The sequence below is a fragment of the Neolamprologus brichardi genome, chromosome 23, assembly GCF_056152115.1.
Source record: "Neolamprologus brichardi isolate AB-2024 chromosome 23, ASM5615211v1, whole genome shotgun sequence".
NCBI lineage: Eukaryota > Metazoa > Chordata > Actinopteri > Cichliformes > Cichlidae > Neolamprologus > Neolamprologus brichardi.
The window spans coordinates 12,100,063-12,119,426 of NC_142125.1; the positions used below are offsets into that span (position 1 = coordinate 12,100,063).

General features: G+C 42.7%; 1 protein-coding gene across 1 annotated transcript; it reads right to left on the reverse strand.

Annotated features, from left to right (window-relative positions):
• Positions 1-1,542: 1,542 nt before the first annotated feature.
• On the reverse strand, positions 1,543-13,166 carry rgmd (RGM domain family, member D). Its single transcript, XM_006790377.3, has 5 exons — positions 13,106-13,166; positions 9,732-9,772; positions 7,912-8,060; positions 4,776-5,287; positions 1,543-3,045 (listed from the first exon to the last, which is right to left on the reverse strand). The coding sequence occupies exons 2-5, from the start codon at positions 9,767-9,769 to the stop codon at positions 2,353-2,355; spliced, it is 1,392 nt and encodes a 463-aa protein (XP_006790440.3). The 5' UTR covers positions 9,770-9,772; positions 13,106-13,166; the 3' UTR covers positions 1,543-2,352.
• Positions 13,167-19,364: the final 6,198 nt, after the last annotated feature.

Genomic DNA, 19,364 nt, shown 5'->3' on the forward strand with positions numbered 1-19,364 from the left:
AAAGGTCAAACCCCACAACCCCACAACCCAAAGAATCCACCGCCAACAGCACAGATACCCCCAGAGCTCCCTCGTCCATGTCCAGACAAATCAGAGCTGTTTAGAGACACTAGGGAGACCTGCACAATATTAGCCATGTGCTTTATGTCATGTATAAGACATTAATAGATTGTTGATATCAATACATTGCATAGGAAATAATTTCCTGTTGCAGGTCTAAATGGTTTTCATTTATAGTTAGGTATTGGGATTTTGATTTGATTCCCATCATAGTTGTCAGGCTTCATCAAAGGGTCGTTGGATAAATGGCATGTAGTGTTGTTGATCTTTTAAAAAATAAAATAAAAAGCATAATAATGAAAATAGGACATTTTTGGTTAAAGCAATTTTTAAAGAAATTCTTGGAAACTGCATGAGAAGTATCTTGTAAGCTGTTCATTTTTAATGTCTAAATCTGAAATTGTTCCTTTATATGGATGACAAACAACAGCTTGGGAAATTATTTGGATATGAAACATATTTAAATCTAAAAGTGCAAGTACATTAATATCACGCTACAGTAGAATACTTCAAAAAAAATGTTCTTATTTCTACTGCTGGACCACCCAAAAACTACATTTTTCCTGCCAGTACTATTCTCCATCCTCGCCTTCCTTCCCGCTAACACCGAGAAAGAGGTGATGAAGTCTGCCAAGAAAGACCTGAATCACATTCAGCCATCTGCAATGTGATTCACATGTGAAAGATTAGAAAATCGTGGCAGGTTTCATCTGTCTTCTCCCACATCATGCAAATGTCACATTGTCTTTATTTAAAGAAATGGGACATGGAGAGATTAAGTATGGTTGCATGTGTGATGAAACATGCTGTCACTCAGTATTATAAAATTACAGTCAGCTTACCTATAATTCAATTCAAGATATAAATTACATCCATGTAGACTGATTATAGAGCATTAATTCTTAATGTCTTCATAAGGAGTGTGCCCGGGCTTTCTTAATTGCATTTTTAATAGAAATAAAAACTGATCGCAGCTCTCTCTCTCTCATCACAGCACTCACTGTTCATATAGAGTACAAATATACGCACCGCGTGTTGTTGTTGACTCTAACCTGGTGTTAACCACAGACTAAATCCTATTTAGAGCCATGCAGCATTCTGGCAGACAAAAGCAAAGCCAGCAGCCAACTCAGCACTCTGAGGTAACATTTACACAGGGGACTGAGAACATACTGTGGATCCCTACAGCTACACAGCCAGCTTGTCAAAACTGTCTTTATACCAGGAGCCGTCAGGACTTATGGACTGAGGACACCACCAGGAGAGGACAAGCACTGCAGGCACACGTTTGTAAAGCAGCACTGCTGTCATGACGTGGAATTGCTAAATGTGGCTCCATGTTCGAAGTAACTGTTGGTTCCACCCGGACGGATACGTTTACACATCATCCTAAGTATTTGTGTAATGACAGGAAATGAAAAAATAAAATATCAAATAAAACTGCTGAGACAGGACTGAAGAGACAAAAAACAAATCTTAGTCTGGAGTGTCCAACACTTTAATAAAGAATATTACAGATACAACAAAACACTTATTAGTTTACTTTAATTACAAAGACTCAAAATAACCTACTAAGCACAACAAATGGAAAACATATTGCAGTTAAAACATCTATACACAGGCAAATTTACATAATATAAAACACATATATACACTCTTTTAATATATTATTATATAAAGATTTGTGTTTTAAACCTTTAAAAACAGGAAGCCAAACAGCTTGAAGAGGGAGCGCTTCACAGGAAAAGAACAGAACTGGTGAAAAATCACACCAACGAATCAGGTTTTAAGAGATAGGTAGTTTTTACAAACAGTTGTTGGATTCTGTGTATTTAGAACATCAATTTTCAAAACAACAGATGAAATAGAAAGATATTAAATACACAATATTTGCAGTTAAACTGTTAGGTGCTACCGATACTGGACCACTGAGGATCTAGAAACCATGTGGTGGAGCATTTAGAGGTTGTGCACTTCCTTACTGAATGTGAATGAAATATTTACAAAAACCTTTACGAACAACTGTGAGCTTAACTTTTCTTTTTAAACTGAATGTAGACAAACTGCTCACGTGATAAAAACGTGTACTAGACCACAAATTGTGTGAGATTTATGCATTCATGTTCGCATTCAAATGATGTGTCCACAGAAGGGAAAAAAGGGGAAGAAATGCAATCTTTTCGGAGTGCGAAATCCTTCAAATGACAACAGAAAGTTCACAAATTCCTCAAGCTTGTAATGCTTCCATGATCCATCTGCGTCCATGTCATTCATATTCATTTATGTGGTTTTTTACAAAAGCAGCAGAATGAGGAGTGAGAGCAATGAGCTGCTGGTTGCAGTAGCAGCGATAGTCTGAGACACTCCTCGGTTGTGAAGGCGAGTGGGCCTCGGTGAGTTCTGCTTCAGTTTACTGGGTGGCAGTGCCTTCAAATCCTCCAGAGCACCATATGCAGCCATGGAGAACTCGGGGTCTCCTGTGGTGAGCAAGTCAAAGACACAAGACTGAAAGTACACATCCTCCACCTGCAGAGTCTCTCTACACTTGGCAGTGGCTCGCTCCACTGTGTAGATCTGGTGAGGAGGCCGCAGAGGGCCCAGCTCTGTGTTGGTGCCTTGAAGGTGTGGCTGCTGGCTCTGATGGCCCAGGGTGTGCTCTTTGATGAGCTCGTTGCGTGGGCAGCCGTGCAAGCACAACTGTAGACCGCCGCTGTCTTCTGAAAAGTCCAGGGTGTCTTCTGGCATGCGGATGGCAAAGGTCAGGTAGCTGCCCACGCGCCGGATGATGATGGAGGTGCCAATGTAACGGGCCTGTATCCTCACCTGCCGACCGACTCCGGAGCCACCTCGCTCTGCGATGGTCAGGCTGCCACTTTCACCGCCACTGCGAGTCCCATCCTGAAAAGCCAGGGGTAGGTCTTCAGTGGTGGCCTGGTACACCTTCTGATCTGTACAGCCATGGTAAGACTTGAAGATCACTGTGATCTGAAATAAGGGCAAAAACATTCAATTAGTGTCAAGTGACTGATTGAAACTGTACACTTTTCTCCATCAACTATCTACAGCTGGTTCTCCAAGTCATATCACTCCTCTAACTGATCATAACAGATGCCCAATAAGTAGTACCACTTAGGGCCACAAGGTGGCAGCAGAAAACCAAATATTTCCATGCATAGGGTGTTAGTGGTTCACACTCAGCTTGCTAAAGAATGATTTGTCTCTGTTGTACTCTTTAGCCAATTAATTCATATTGATTACAAAATCTGTTTCATATAAGAAAACAGGCAACATAATGGGGCTAATCGAGGTCAAAGTGTCACTATCATCACCCATCTATTTCCATGTAAAAGCAAACAACTGATGCTAAACTAGTACAACTCAAGTAGTTGTCCATGGATGTTATATCTAAAGGTTGCATTAGATAACTGTCCAAAACCTCCACTTCCACTTCTGAGCATCAAAAAGGGGCCTAACCTCAGTTTCATGAAAAGATCCTGACAAAGCACTGGTTGTGGGTACGTTTACACTTAAAGGTTGTATTTTATTTGATGAATGAGTTCCTGTCTTGGGTCTGGCAGCTGAAAACAACTCAGAAAACATGATGGGGGCATGTGGGTGCTGGCAAAGATGCACCAATACTATAGTCTTACATCAGGCTGCGCAGCCAAGACGCACTACGAGTTTTACGAGCAATCCTATTACACAACACCATATAGTTTGTTGGTTTATGTTTAGCTTGGAGAATTAAAATTAGCTTAGGACAGTTAGAGTAATGCCTGATCAATGAGAGACCTGTTTTAACTATCTGGGCAAAAGACAAAGAAGAAAAAACATTAATATTAAAAACTCAGCTTCATGAGCTAAATATTAAGTAGTAAACAGAGAGAAAACGTGCACACATACACAAAACACAATCAGGCCAGAAAGACCATCCTATTTAATTAAAAGAATTTAAAAAAAAAAAACCCTCTGCTCTTGGCCAATTATTCCTTTATTTTTCCAAATGATTCCATATTTACACAAAAAGCAGTGAGTTAATTATTTGACCAGAGGGTGAAAAAACATTCCAGATCGTGGCAGCGGAGGAAAATGTTTGAGTGAGCGTTAATCACTACCATATGACCACCCATGTGTTAAAGGTAGAGCGCTCATGCATGTCTGTGATTCAACACCGCTGAAGGACTCCCCTCCTCTCTCTTCTCCCCTCATAGATCTGAAGGAGCTCCAAGACATGAGGAATGCTGGAGACTCGAGAGGCACCATGGAATGACGATTAACTTCACATGTTTGATACTTTATGGCAATACTTGAGCTCACGCCCCAAAAAAAAAAAAAAAAACATCCTAATGTGCAGGGCATTAGTTTAAAACTTAGTATTGCATCAGTGTTCGTCTCCAACATGGACATAGGTGACCGGAGGAAGTTTTTGACATTTTACACAGATTAAACATGACCAGTTGGAGTGTCTACGCGAGCTTCACCTCCCCCAGTGGTTTGTGAGATTGACATTTTTGGGGATATTTTAGTAAAATTTTGCTCTACTCTTTAATTTTCTTTAATTAAATTGTGAGCAGTTTCGCATATTTTGGTGTTAGAATAAACACACACGAAAGAGCAACTTAAACAAGTTAAGACATGAGAAAAAAAAAAGGACATTTCTTAGATTTAAGCTGTGCAGACCCAGCTGGGCACAGCTGTTCTGAGGTTATCCTTACCTTACTAGTTGCTGTGGCGCTGGAGCCTAGGACAACAGGCACATTGGTCACCTGTACAGACAGGAAGCGGTTATCGATCAGAGGCCAAGCCCCCTCGACCTTGCAGGTCTGAAACTCATCTCTGAAAGTCCGTAGGTGCGGGTCTCCAAATAATCCACAGTGGGCGTATTTCTTCTGCTGACCGGCTGAGCCCGACACGAGGACCCGATTCTCGTAGTTGCAGAGCTCTAAAAGAGCTGGCCGAGACGTGCTGGGGACCTTGTCGGAAGAGGTCGGCCCATCGCTGGAACAGTTATGCTGAGAGAATAGCTCCTTAATGCGAAAGACGGCCGAGTGGTAGACCAGGTCGCCCCTACAGCTGCGTGCCTGCCGGCGGGTGCACATGGCATAGGCCCGCAGGGCGATGCAGTAGTCCACATCTAAAGCCACGTCCTCCTGCAGACCACTGGACGGTGAGGTAGATGCCACATATTCTGCATTACAGCGCTGGATTCTACACTGCTGGCAGTGTGCTAAAAGAAACAAACAAACAAACAAAAAAAACCCATGATGATCACAAAACTGTACTACAATCGGGGCGGTTGCGAGGGGAATTTCTCTTTTTGAGTAAGAACACTTCATCCCCACTCTGAAAAAAGAAAAAAAAAAAATCCTGAAAAGTTCAACTAATGTGCACCAGAAGAAAACAAAATCTCCCAAAACGCCCTACCATCCATCTGACATTTACAGACATATTACCTCAGTGCATGAGGCAGCAGACACAGCTTTTCCACTATCAAGTTTAGCTCAATCAGGAGAGCCATTAAAACCCAAATGCGTGAGCTCACGAGGCCTTAATCCCAGACTGTGCTCCAAAGTCAGTCAAAACTTATTTCCCCCAACTAGCTCTCACAGAAATAGCATGTAGCCTCACTGCAGGAGGCGACCAACCTGTGTTAGTTTGGCAGAGGGTGTTGAATGTGGTTTTGGCTGTTGCTGAAGGTAAGTGAAGTCCGGCCACAATGCATGGCACAGTGAGGCTCAACGTATGGGAAGAGCAGTATAGGCTGTGAGGCCTGAGTTTTTGGTGGTCTGTTTCAAGGTTCCCAGTTAAGTAATGATCCACCAGTGGGTTATTTAATATCAAGGAAAACAAAGACCTACATCTACTTCTGGGAGAGAAGTAAAAAATGTGGCTATTCGTCAATTTCCTTTCAGAGTGTTCACATTACTTTTGGGTATCGTGTCTCATACGCTGACCGGGATAGTAATTCCTGCTGCAAGGTAGAAACATTTCCATCTCAGATCAGGATCAGCCAGAATCTCAACACATACTTTTACTGCAAGAGTGAGATCAACTGCAATAAACTGCTCTCTGTTTGCAACAGAATAATCTTGTATTTACTCCAAAGCTGCACCTAATCTCCAAAACAGCCTGGACAAAGACAAGATAAGCGCAGAGATTTCACATCGGTAAACACTATGTTTTTGAGGGTTTTGTTTTTCACCCTTTCTTCCTTTATGCAGAAGTCTGGTGCACCGGATGATTAATGCCTCTCACAGCCAACGCGCTTCAATACCAGCGCTGATCCGAGATGGAGTGCGAGAGGTCAAGTCAGACGCATCCCTCCTCTGAATTCCAACAGGCCTTCCCCCGCCTTGCTAAGAGGTCACCCGAGTCTGCCGGGATTGACACTTTTTGACAATCGCTTGCCATCAACAGCCATACAGCCCCCCAAAGGCTCTTTATGTTCGAGCACTTAGTTAAGCTACCAACAAGTTTGGGGACCATGTGGGAAGCACTAAAGCGTGAGAAAAGCAAAGCGACCACACAAAGAGTGGTTCTATTAGTAAATCACGCATTAGTGTATCTGACGCGACGAGTTTCTGTCGGAGCCCAACTCAGTGAACTTTTTTTTTAATAGCACAATAATGCCATAAATGCAAAAACAGACAGATATGGTGGCTCATATAGGTTACAATAATAACCTCTTAAGCTTCCTGATGGGTTTAGTGGACTCATCATGACTCTTGAACAAAGATGAACCTGAGGTTTTATTTTGAAAGTCACTAAGGCTGTTGTTTACTTTTGGCATCATGATTGAACACTTCCTTTGAAATGATAAGCGTATATATCAGTAATGTGCATTACTGTTAAACAAACAAACAAACAAACAAAAAACCACACAACAAACAAACAATATCTTAATTTTATCATAGTGCTTACAAGCATGCGCACTAGTTACTTTCTCATATAAACACAACAAATAATACCACCGACAGAGTTTAAAACAAATCTCCATACCAAGACAAATCGCCTGTGTGAGAAACAAAACTTAAACTTTACAATCCAAATGAAGAATGCCTCTGAGCCGAGCTGGTCTTTGATCCCGGGTTGGGAGAAAGCAGCCACCAACACGTTCAGAGGCCAAAAAGTTGGACCCCCATGCATGGTAGCTAAATGAGGCATGAATAGGTGAATTAACATGCTCTCCTTCTTAGTTTTTCCAACAACTCAAACAACTGAGACGTGAAAGGAAAGACAGGGCGCTGTCTACAGTACGAAATGTGTCCGTCTGCGGTGTTTCTGCCTGCAGAAGAAAAAGGGGGAAAAGCTCCGCGGTTTTGTTCTCGGGCTGATTGTGGGTGCTGGACGCCAGCTGCTAGCGAGCTATGCTAACGGGAAGCTAAGTCGTAACTTTACACAAGTTGGTAAAAAGATAAGTGAAGTAATGCGGGCGTGCCAAAACGTGCTGGCCACTGAGCGGTTAGGAGCAGATTGTTTGGTGTCCCTGTGTGGAAAGAGAAAAGCGGAATGTTTGACCCTAAAATGAGTCCAGAAAGCGAGTTAACTCGTGCTGATCTGCTAGCAGCGCTGGAGGCTGGGATCCTGCAGCAGCAGGACAGGACCTACTTTGTCCCCGCAGCCGACGACCACCGCTAAACAACGGCCGCTTTCCTCGCTCTGTTCAACCCCACATTAATTACCCCTTACCGCACAATGCATGCAAGTACAGCATAAAGTTGACAAGAGTCACATCTGAGCCACACAACAGCAGGAAAACTTTTCCCTATCCACCTCCATTACCGGGACACAGCTTTGCATGCAGGGCATTAGGAGGAGTGGGGGAGCACGGATTGGAAAAGCAACACTTACCTGGTCGAAACAGCAGCGAAAGTAAAACCATCGTCAACGTTACACAGTCCCAAAGCTGCCGCTTAGCCGTGGTTTGAGGTCCGCTTCTCCCCATACCAATCCATTCAGTTAGAATGGAGTTCCTCGACTGCTTCTCATCGACGCTGCGGCTGCGAGAAATCAGACAAAAATTCGTCTTCCTTCCAAAGCGCTGTCATTCAAAGGGGCCCCTGTCTTCAGGGCGGCTCTACGAGGGAGGGGTCTAAAGTGTAGACGGGGCCCAGAGGTGATTGCTGGCCAATGAAAGACTAATTATTCACTAACCACTTGATATTTACATGTAGTGGCAATTACTGGGGGGGGGGGGGAGGACAGTGGAAAAGGGCCTTCAGCGACAGTCGTGGCGGTGTGAAGCTATAATTGCCCCGATTATAACCGAAGAATCACAGCATGCCTTGTTTATAGTAGTTAAACTGTGTGCGGATACATAAGATGAGAATTTGGAGCATTTAGTGTATCCAGAAGTGAAAAGTAATGCAATTTTGTCATGCAGAATTACGATATAAACTTGTGCAACAGACTTTTTTTTTTGCACTTCCAAACACCAACGGGCAAATGTTCTTTTTACCCCCCCCCCCCTCCCTCAGCCGAGGGGCAAATGTTTTTGTGTTTTCAGCATGGAGCAGGATGCTGTCACCTGCTGTTTTCCCCCACTACAGATTTGGTGGCTATTGATTGACAGCATTTGATACAGTTCTCAGATTATGAAGTGAACATTTTAAAAGCAGAGCAGGGCATTAGCTGGCACTGAGTGAAAAATCCTTAATGACTGACAATGGCTTGCAGTTTACCATTAACGTGTAAATTATTATAGGCATACTTGACACAAATACTGACACTGTTCTCCAAAATTCAGAGAAAATACTCTACAAATTCATTTTCTCTCAGCAAAATCTCAGCGTGCTATTATTTTTTCCATTACATTTTCAGTTAGCAACTTGTGTGTTACTCTTTTCCCTCCGTGGCCAACTTTCCATCTCTCTCACTCCTTCAATGACACTCTGTCTTTCATTTGCACAGCTGCTGTGAGGCCGGACCATCTGCAAGGCACGCAGACTCACCAGATTCAGCCTTTCGCCTGTGACACACTCTGCGGTTTTTGTGCCATGCAAATAAAGAATGTTAATGCGCCGACCCATTACTGAATAAAATGTTGATATTTAGAAAATGGAGACTGGTGTAGTTTCAGTTTGATTAAAAGTTGAGGCTTTGTTTCAGCACAACTGGAATGTTTCTGGTTGTAGATGTGGGTCTCCTGCGCACCTCCCTCCAGACTTTATGCGAGAGAAGTGAACCCACACGCTTACTGGATCACTGGTTTTTCTGTACACATGCAGGCTCCTCCAGCAACACAACTGTGTGATTCAGGTGGCCTGTCATTCGAGCGAAAGGTCTTCAAGGCCTATATATATACATATATATATATATATATATATATATAGGGCATTATATATATGTGTGTATGGGTTTGTGTAGTTTTTGTAATGGAGGGGGGCAAGACAGCTCCACCGAAGTGGAACGTTTGGATTGTTCTGAGCTGCCAGAAGGGCCTCTGTCACACTGGATCCACTGTGCCAAGTTTATTCCCCCAGAGGGATCTACCTTACTCTGTTTGCGCAGCTAATTTTGGAGGTTTGTTTAGTTGATCTACTTTATGGCTGTGCTTTAGGTCATATTTTAAATTCCCTTAAACAGGTTGCGCTTCGTTTTCCCCGTGACAGCCTGGACAGAGAGCACTGCTTCAGTATGACAGAGAGATCTGCTGATCAGGTTTGTCTCACCTCTTATAAAATTTGCCTTCAGAGGAGTGCGATGACATTTCCTGGGAAAAGAAAACACATTTTTTTACTTCCTTTTATAAGCACCGAAGATGAAAAACCTCCATACATACATCTGCATGTCTCTAAAAACCACAAAATCTATCATACTTGATTTTATATATTGTTATAATTATATAATAATTATACTTAAAAAGCTCCTGTCTACTAAATGAGCTGAGGTTCCACACTGTGGGGTTGATGGCCACTGAAGCAAACAGTTAATTGATCCAGGTGGATGGTAAGGATGAATTCAGCACATGAAAGAAACTCAGAGACCGCCTGTCAGCCTTGATGGGTGGAGAAAGACCTCTTTATTCGTTTCTTTCCTTATTGCCGTATTGCATTGCATGACCCAGCACTTATGTATACAATACCAACTCTCTCTAAAACAAACTGGAGAGAGCGGGCACATGACAAAGGTGTCTATCATATAAAAAAATCAAGGCTAGGGTTTTTCTTCTAAAATAGTGGCACAATAGAAAAAGTCCAGAAAAGAAACTTTTATCCCCCGAGAAAGAATACAATAAAGATTTGACATTTCAACAATCTAAAAGAAGTGCTAAAGACCCCGGGTTTTGTGACAGAATGTGGAAAGTGAGGCAAAAGAGAGTGAGAAAGAAAGAATGGGAGAGTAGGGGGAAGGGGTAGAAAAAGAGGGAGTGAAGGATTGGGTTTCCTCTGACAGTGTGTCTGGGCAGCTCCACATGTTCCTCATTAAGGTCCTCACACTGTGGGACCAGCTCCACACCAGGATGCTTGTTTTTGTTATTAGGCAAACGTGCTGTGGTCTGGTGGAAGCCCCAAAACGCTGCCAGTTCAGAATCATCTCCTGAGCTCGCTGTCCTCCAACCAGAGAAGAAAACGGCTCCGCTGATGTCACATATCTACTGCTCAGCAGTGTAAACATAAACTGCAACAGGGTACATAAAAATGTAGCTTCAAACATGCACGCATCCTGCACTTTAACCTGTAAAGCCACTTAATTTCACAAGTCTGAACCATCTTTACTCATTGTTAGACACCGCAAACCTTAAACGCTTTAGTTTCCCCGGAAATGGGATGTTTACAAAATAATAAAAAAAAAAGTACAGTTGCAGGAAATTGGTATTGTTTCATGCTTCTGATTTTTGTTTAATTTCATGCCTGTCTAGATTTGTCAACTGAGACATGTATCATGTTTCTTCTGGAGGCTGATAGCATCAGAGATTGAAATCAAAAGCAGCACGTGCCCTCTGCAGCCTCCGCTAGCACCACGCGGCTGCAATTTAAGAGACACACTTATTGAATTTTAAACAGGAACCAAAGCAAATTGACTTTTTTTTTTTCTGAGGGCCCCCCATCTGAAATGAAGGGGCCTATGGCACAGCTGAGACAGATAGCGAGAGAGATGCAGAAAGCGAGTGTGTCTGGTTCAGGCCTCTCCCTGTGAGAGGGGATCTGTTATCTCTGCGAAGATAAGGGAAACTGTGGTGTGAGTGTATATGTGGCAGTGCTGATAGCATCTCCACTCAAGGATCCCACTTACGGCACCCCGATTGATTGATAGCTGACAGCACACACAAAGGGGGCTTTTGGAGTGTTTTTGTAGGAACCCCTCAGTAGGTATCCATGCGAGCGTGTTTACTGTGTTTCTTTGAATCGCCCTGTCTCTGAGTAAACAGGAATGATCACACATTCATGTCATCTGCGCACAGAGTGTACTAGTCAGGGCGCTGCACAGCTTCAACTTGCGAGTTTGAAAGAGAAAAAGAAGGAAGAGTTATCCAGTTAAGCTGAATGTGAAGCAGTTTCTGTAGTTAGACTTGTTCTGTCTAACTATTCTATTTTTTCCCTTCTCCACACAGAACCAAGCTCCTCTGTTTTCCTCACTCCTGTTTTCTAGGACAAATGTTGACACAGCATCAAGCCCCATGCTCAAGAATGGACAGTCAACTGACAGGTAACCCTAGCTCTGGGGTCACAGGGTCATCCCAGCCTGATGAGGGATGATGGGTAAAGTAAATGGAGAGCAGCACACAAAGGGACCTGTGATGTCCTCAGCCTAAAGGGAGAGTTCAGGGCAGTTTCCTCTCTGACCTCAGCCTTACTTATTTGTGTGGGTTTGTTTCTGCCTAAATTTATATTTTCCAATATTTTTCAGTCTTTTTGTTCCTTTCCAGTGTTTTTTTTTTTAAAGCAGCAAAATCTTTTACCTTTTCCAGTGCATACATTTGTCTGAACATGGCTCATCTGTCTTTTATCTTGAACACCATCCCATTTCTAGTTACCTGCATCATGATACGCGATGATGCTTTGTGATGAGTTATGACGACTTCCTTTGCTCTCAGAGGCCTATTCACAGTCCAGCTTAATGCGCAGTACTTCACTCGATTTCAGATGCTAAATGTAACATTTTTGTTTAAACCAGTCAAGTTTGCACCAGAATGATTTTTTTTAATTAATCAATGCATTTTTCATGCCTAAAACGAGGGGGGAAAAATCCAACCTTTTCTTTTTTATCACACTTTCTCTAATCTTAATTTCCATAAATAAGTAGATGGTTCGTGAATGTGATTTAATTCAGTTATACCTATTTTAATGTAATAATGTTTTGTCTGTGAAGGTTTTCAGTAATAATGTTTTACAAGATTTTATGTTTTACATATTTTTAGTTTTGTTTTTTTCCCTCTCTGCATCTAAAGCTTAATCTGCATTTGCAGTAAACCCCTACGTTTAACTGCAGCTGTTGGCATTATTTGTGCTCTTGCCCTCCCAGATAACTGCCTCAAACCAGGAATAGATGGACAAGAACCATTTAGAGCATACATTTAGCATTTCTGATCTATGGTCTTTTATCCCAGAAGGCATTTACAGATTTTTTCTTCCTGTTTGAGCAGGTTTAAGGCGGAAAAATTTGGATGAACATGCAACGAGTTGGACTGACTCATTGCTCACACTGTACTTTGAACACTGCTTTGTTAGGTGGGGAAAAGTGTGAGTGGAGTGGAAGGAAACTGATACAGCTGTTTTTCTCACCCTGCTTTTCAGCAGATGTTTCTCACATTCACATTTAGTCTGTAGTTCAGCCAATCCTTATATGGCTATATGGCATCATGTACATGGAAGACACAACCTAAACCCACCTACTGTGTTTATAAAGTCCTATCGACGCTCCGGTGGGCTCAAAAAGATCTAGTCATACGGTTTTGTCGACTATAGTGAATTTTATTTTAAACAAGAACTTTTAAAGCAACCTAACGCAACCCCTTATAATGTTAATTCTTTTTTTCCTAAAATGTTGAATAGCATCTTTAGAAATCTACGAACATGCCAGAGAGGAGAAAAAAGAAACTTACCTTAGATCAGTATGTTTGTGGTATTGTGAGGAATTTGAACTGGTGGATGCCGTTAACCCTCGTTCCCCCTACAAATTCAGCTGGCCAACTAAGAACTCGGGCAGCTACAGGGACATATAGCCATTGGAACTGAGGCACATGACAACAGCTGTCTGTTTCAAGAATCGGCACTTTGATTAGAGCAGGATGGTAGTGAGCGATGTGGCATAATTCCTACATATCTGGGTAGGGCACTTCTGAGAAGAGGAAAAAATGAAAGCATTAAAGCATAAAAAAAGAAGCAGAAAGGCTGAAGCGCGATCACATGCACATTTGCAATCACACCCATGCTGATAATATACTTATACTAGCTATATTCAGACATATTCATAGGCATTAAACCATGTGGCAAACTTGGAAAGCTTCCCGTACAATCCAAAGTCCATCAAACACAAAGACATAAGGATATGAGTGCGGCAGACCATTGGCCCCAGTGAAAGCTGAGAATGTGTGCAATGTGAATGAGACTCCTGTCTCTTATTGTGGTCGTTTTTTATCCACTACTACTACCACCCCTGCCCCTCCCCGCCTTCCATATCTCTGTTTTAACACCTATACTGCATGTGTTATGTTTGTGTTGTTCACTAGGGACACTGCAGTTTGTGATTGGTAACAAAAAAGTGGAGCTACGGCTTTACCTACATCAAACTCTTTCATGTGGCATCACTGGTAAAAGATAATATGAGCAGAATTCACAAACAAGAGGGATCATGCCCTGTATCGTGTGTTTGGTTATCAGTTGCTGCTGCAAACAGGCTGAGGAGATGTGAATGTGATTAACCTTGCCAGACTGACTCAGCGTGCTTGCTTCAGGACATAAGCATGCGTTCCTGGTGATTTATAGATGTAGGGTAGTCAGCCACAAGGCCTCGGGCTGAGGCAGACAGAGGGAGTGAGCAAAACAACAGTACTTAATTCAAGTCTGACAAATATTCTGCAGGAAATCCATACAGACTGCTCCATCGAATCTCTTAGACCCCCTAGTTCTTTCACAGTTGTAAATTGCAACTTGTGGGCTCAAAGATTCCACGTAAACAAAGCCCGAAGAAGAAGAAACAATGACAACTTCAGTTTATTTTATACACCAATACACCTTGCTGCTTCTGCTTTCTCCAGACAGCAGAGAAAATACGTCATTGCAAGTTCCCTGGGAAATATGTCCTGGAACAGCTGTGAATTTTCAATAAAAACGATTCCTAATCCTGCCTGCATTTTTCAGAGTTGTGAAATTACAAAATACCTCATAGTCCATATGATTCTTCCTGCATTGTTCTTTCCGCTCTCCCGGAGCCTGCTCTGTCCAATCTTTTCAGTCAAGCAGCTGTTCACGCAGACAGCTGCACTGGCCATTCATTGCAGCCGAGAGGCAATTAAAAAAATCAAGCCAATGTTGTGTTTTAGTTGATGCATTGCTATTTCAACATGTAATCTCCTTTCTCATGCATCCCCCTTTTTCTTTTATGTACACACATCCACAAGCCAGCTCTTTTCTAAGCACACATATGTGCACATGCTCATGAGCAGGCCCGTCAAGAGTGTCAGCGACTGAAGATCTGAGATGGAACGGAGATTAGATTTTTTTTTTTCTAAAGAGGAAAGCCCCAAATTGCAGTGACATGGTACCACTGGATTTGAGGCATTATTGAGGCCAGAGACGAGAGGAGCCATGTAATCTCTAAGACTTACTGGTCCACAGATTTTTTCCATAGCTTCTTCAGTGGAGGCATGCGGCCACACAAAGTCAGACTGGCGTCACGGCGGCATTCGGCAGAGGGTTAAATCGAGCCGAGGCCCTGCCTTGTGCCACAAGCACTGATGCATTCCTATATGTCCGCGCACACGTAAACACGCACATTCGTACAAGAGCTTGCATGTCCATTTGTGCTTCTCTCTTCCAAACATGCACACATACACACATTGTCTATCCCTCCATTTGTTCTTTCCTCTCACAGCACACAGCAGGTGCGAGGGGGAGTGTGACAGAGCTGGGTTGGGTGGGTTGGGACGGGATCATCCGCAGTCTTTGGAACAGCATTTCTATTGTTTCAAAAGCGTCCGCTCTTTTGGAACTGATTTGGAAAATTTAATTGGATTCAGCCTTTGGCTCTTCTTTTTTGTCTTTTGATATAGCACAAGTGCATTTTGGGGAGTTATTAGTTTTACTTTCCCTGGCGCAGAGTAAATCCAGTTCTCACTGTGTTTAAACTCATCACACAACATGGTGTTGGTCTGAGCGTAAGCAGAGATCAACCGTGGTAAGAAGTAGAATAATGACTTTGAGTAAAAGGTAAAGGTCTGTCAGCATAGGATTAAAAAAAAGCAAAAAAAAAGAAACGCATATGCATTTTCAATCTGCTGCAGTGTACAGAGGATTGTGTGATTAGAGGCCACTCTCCGAAAATCGTGAGATATGTTGTTAAGCTTGGATGGAGGCGAGTTTTCTTAGATTTCTTGCAGATATCTCAAGCGCTGATGATCCATGTTGTTGCCATAATCTGGTGGATATAAGTGGATAAAAATGCATCTATGAAGAATGAAGATATAAAAATAGCTTTTTAGGAATTACACGAGAAATCGATGTTTTTGGGAAGTAAAGGCTTAAAAATCAATTATTTTCCACACCTCAGACAAGAAAACATCTATGATGCTACCAGCTCTTGTAGATGCAATGTATTATGTATAATTTATGGCTGAAAGTTACCCGAAACCTCTCATTTTATACTGTAAGCCTAAACTACTGGTGGTCGATCATGTATATGGTTCAAGATTGAAGTCTACTTATTATAAAGGTATTCTTGTTGCTACTTAATGAATGTAAAATGTGTTTCTTCTTCCTTTACAGACTTAAAACGCATGTGAGATGTTGGATTCAAACGAATAATCTGATTGAATGAGCAGCTGAGAGCAGTCGCTGGGAGCAGGTTTACAGTCTTTGTACTGAAGGGATCAAAATGACTTTAGCATCTGGAGCTGTGAGTTCATATATTTGAACAACAAGCTTTTTAAAATGTGAAGTGAGTTTACTAGTTTACTGAACTTGCATTATCGAGCTAATTTTTTCTCAGATAGTTTCATAGTTTCACAGTACATAATTGATTTGAACTATTTGAACTTGGAGCTGAATTAAAAAAGAAGATGTATTTATTAAAAACCCTCCTCTTGGTTAGAGCAGACTGTCCCTAGCTGAAGTGATGCTCCAAAGTGATTTATTTCTAACGGCTGGTACACAGACTTACCATTATGCACAATGAATGGAAGCTTTAACCAGCTGTAGACAACACAGTGAATGGTCTAAAAAGCACAAATCCTATATTCTAGGAAGACGGGAAGTATGGATCATATGGTTTGCTGATTTCTGACTTCCTCTGGAGTCTTGTCTAATGATTGCTGGGAATAAAGGGGCCATCATCTCTCCTGCCCTACCCCCCACCCCAAAGTACTTCCTGCCTGCCACATGTGTGCTACAGCATCCAGAAATGTATAGTACGCTTTATCCTTTCTTTTACTCAAAGCGGTGCAAGTGAGAAAGTTGTCAGTCAGTTTTACAAGCCTGTTTTTTCTCCTCATCATTCTCATTTTTCTCCAACTCTTCATCTCTCTTTTCTATGCCCTCCTCATGCTCCAGACAGGGGCATTACAGACTAATAGTAGGCAGCTAGGAGCACTTTTATAATTGCCTGGGCTCATGTGCTGTGGAAAGCCAGGGCAGGGGCCAGCAGCATCAAAGCCTGACTGATCATTCCTCAGCCTCCTTCCACTGAACGAGAGGGGTGGAGGTGGGGCACAAATACAGATGGACAAACAAACCAGGGGAAGCAAAAACTGAAGCAGATGTGGTGATAGCAGTAGATGGACAGATAGACGGATGGACAGGAACAGAAGAGCCAAATGGATTCATTTCACCTCCTTGTCCTCTTCGGCTCAAACACCTGTTAATATTTAACTAACAATGGGGGTGGCACCAGCAGGAGTAATGAAAAACATATCAAGCAAAGCAAAAAAGTGATGCTGAGGTGACATCATGGATTATTAAGGTGGGGGTGGGTCTAATAAGGGCCTGGTTTGGCCTTTCGGGTAGAAAGAGCAGGAAACTGAGGCACAAGCAATTTGAGAAGCTGAGGCCTCAGTCTGCAGCTGTGCACTCAGTTTTCCTCTCTCAGCTACACAGCTGCAGGACCGACAATGCTGCAAGTATTTACCCACGACCTCTCCTCTACTTCACAATCCAGTGCATATTTATTTGATGCACATGCTACAAAAGAGTAGAGATTTGAATCTATCCAATATTTCTTTGTGGCTGCATGCACGAGTATGTCAACTATTGCTTAGAGCCTATTTTTTGAGTTATGCTCGGCATCGTATTCCACAGAACTTGAGTCAGTGGAGTATCTTACCTCTTGTTCGTGTTGTGTTTTTCCGTGGAGACATTCTGCAGCAGCAGTGTTAACATGGAAAACATGCAGTCATCCTCGCAGATGCTGAGCAGAGTAGAGAGATTAGTAAAAGCTACAGCGGCACACTGAGACGAGGCTTTCTGTGACGCATGCAACTGATATATTTGATGTAAAGAAAAAACTAAACGAACTCTGCTGATTGTTATGCACCACTATTGAACAGGAGGCATATGTGCTAAACAGTTCCAAACATGGATAATTTATTACGTCAGTACTTTTATTAGCTTTGTTTAAAGTTCACACATTGTGAGCAGCTTTCCTTTTTGAAAATATGCACGCTTGCAGCATCACAGCGCTGCGTTCATCTCTGCAGACGCCTCAGTTACAACCCACTGATACCCTTAAAGTCAGAGATGTGCTCAGGAATGCTCCGCCAGGACAACTGCCAAGCATCACCACACAACACCATCAGCTCCAAGTGCCCCACAGAAAAAGGGAGTGGGCTGGGGGTGAAGATCATCAGTATGTGTGCAGGCCAAACCAGAAGAGAGGAGGAGGCGGAGAAGAGTGGGGATAATATGTGGCACCACTCTGAGAGCCGAGCCCTCCGCCGCAGCACTTTTGTTGCCAGATCACAACCAGATGTGCCAAGTGTGTCCAAACAGGAATGACTGCGTGAAGGCAATTTTCAGCAATTTGTCAGATTTTAGAGTAGCCCCCACCATCCCCCACTATCCCCCATGTCTCCTGAAAGACAAATGTTAGAGAGCACAACAATCACAGGCTCCCATGAATGCTTGCTGCACACTTTGCCTCCAGCACAGTCATGACGAGACATATACGATCTGAACACACAGGGGCAAGACCAGGCCTGTAGTATTAACAAATAATCGCCCGCCTAACTTCCATGCATCAGCATTACTTAATCAAATTGGACAGCATATTGATTTACTCTTGTTTGTACAGTCAAATACAGTGACGACATCCCACATCCCGTAAATCCACCAATCTATCTCACTTTGGATCATTTAAAAAAAGGTGTTTAAATTTCTCTGTACACTTCAGATTGCTGTCAGCGTATTTTCTTGCTGCTTACTCTCCTTCTTCATACGTTTTCTACCCCGTTACGGCCTCTCTCGCAGGAAATTGAGGGCAGTGTCTTTTCTTTACGGCAGCCGTGAAATGCGTCGGCTCAAGGGACAGGAAAACGGGGGTGGGGGTTCGGCTTGAGTGTTGTGAGACCAGGTACAAATATGAGCTTCACTCCACTCCCTTCTTCTACACAGCCTGGACAAACAACACAGTCTGGCCCTGAACTGTGAAGAGGATCACCTGAACCCAGCTGGTAGACCTCTGAGGTCCCGCCCTGTTGTTTTGCCCCTTTTAACATCATCAGATAAATCTGTTTTTGTTTGTTTGTTTGTTTGTTTTCTTGTTTTTTTGTGTACCATTCTATGCAAATAGTCAATCAGTTGACAGAGGTAAAGAGGTATGGCCTGATCACGCTATATTTTTTGCCTACTTTGCAAGTCGCAGTGATCTAGACGCACAAGTAGACAAGCAAACTGATTCTGTAGAGTGCAGCGACACATGAAACTCTTGGATGCAATTATGCAAACACATGGAGGTGGTTGGAAACTGGAATGCATGTGAGTTCTTAGTTGTTTTGGAGTTAAGATAGATTTTTAAATAAATCCCACCTTCCTGGTCCTCTCCCTCTACTTGAGTCACTCGTTTGGAAGGCAGAAAGTCTGTATCCTGGGATCGATGAAAGGGACAATTGTGGGAGAGTTTGCATAACGTTTCTGTCAGTCATGTGTCTTGTT

What these genes read in the sequence shown, in the direction of transcription:
- rgmd (XM_006790377.3), bottom strand. Translation starts at nt 9,769, where the DNA reads ATGTCATCGCACTCCTCTGAAGGCAAATTTTATAAGAG. An exon ending in GAAGGCAAATTTTATAAGAG is followed by an intron (nt 8,061 to 9,731) that starts GTGAGACAAACC and finishes GATTTCTCGCAG; the next exon opens with CCGCAGCGTCGATGAGAAGC. An exon ending in GCGCCACAGCAACTAGTAAG is followed by an intron (nt 3,046 to 4,775) that starts GTAAGGATAACC and finishes CCCTTATTTCAG; the next exon opens with ATCACAGTGATCTTCAAGTC.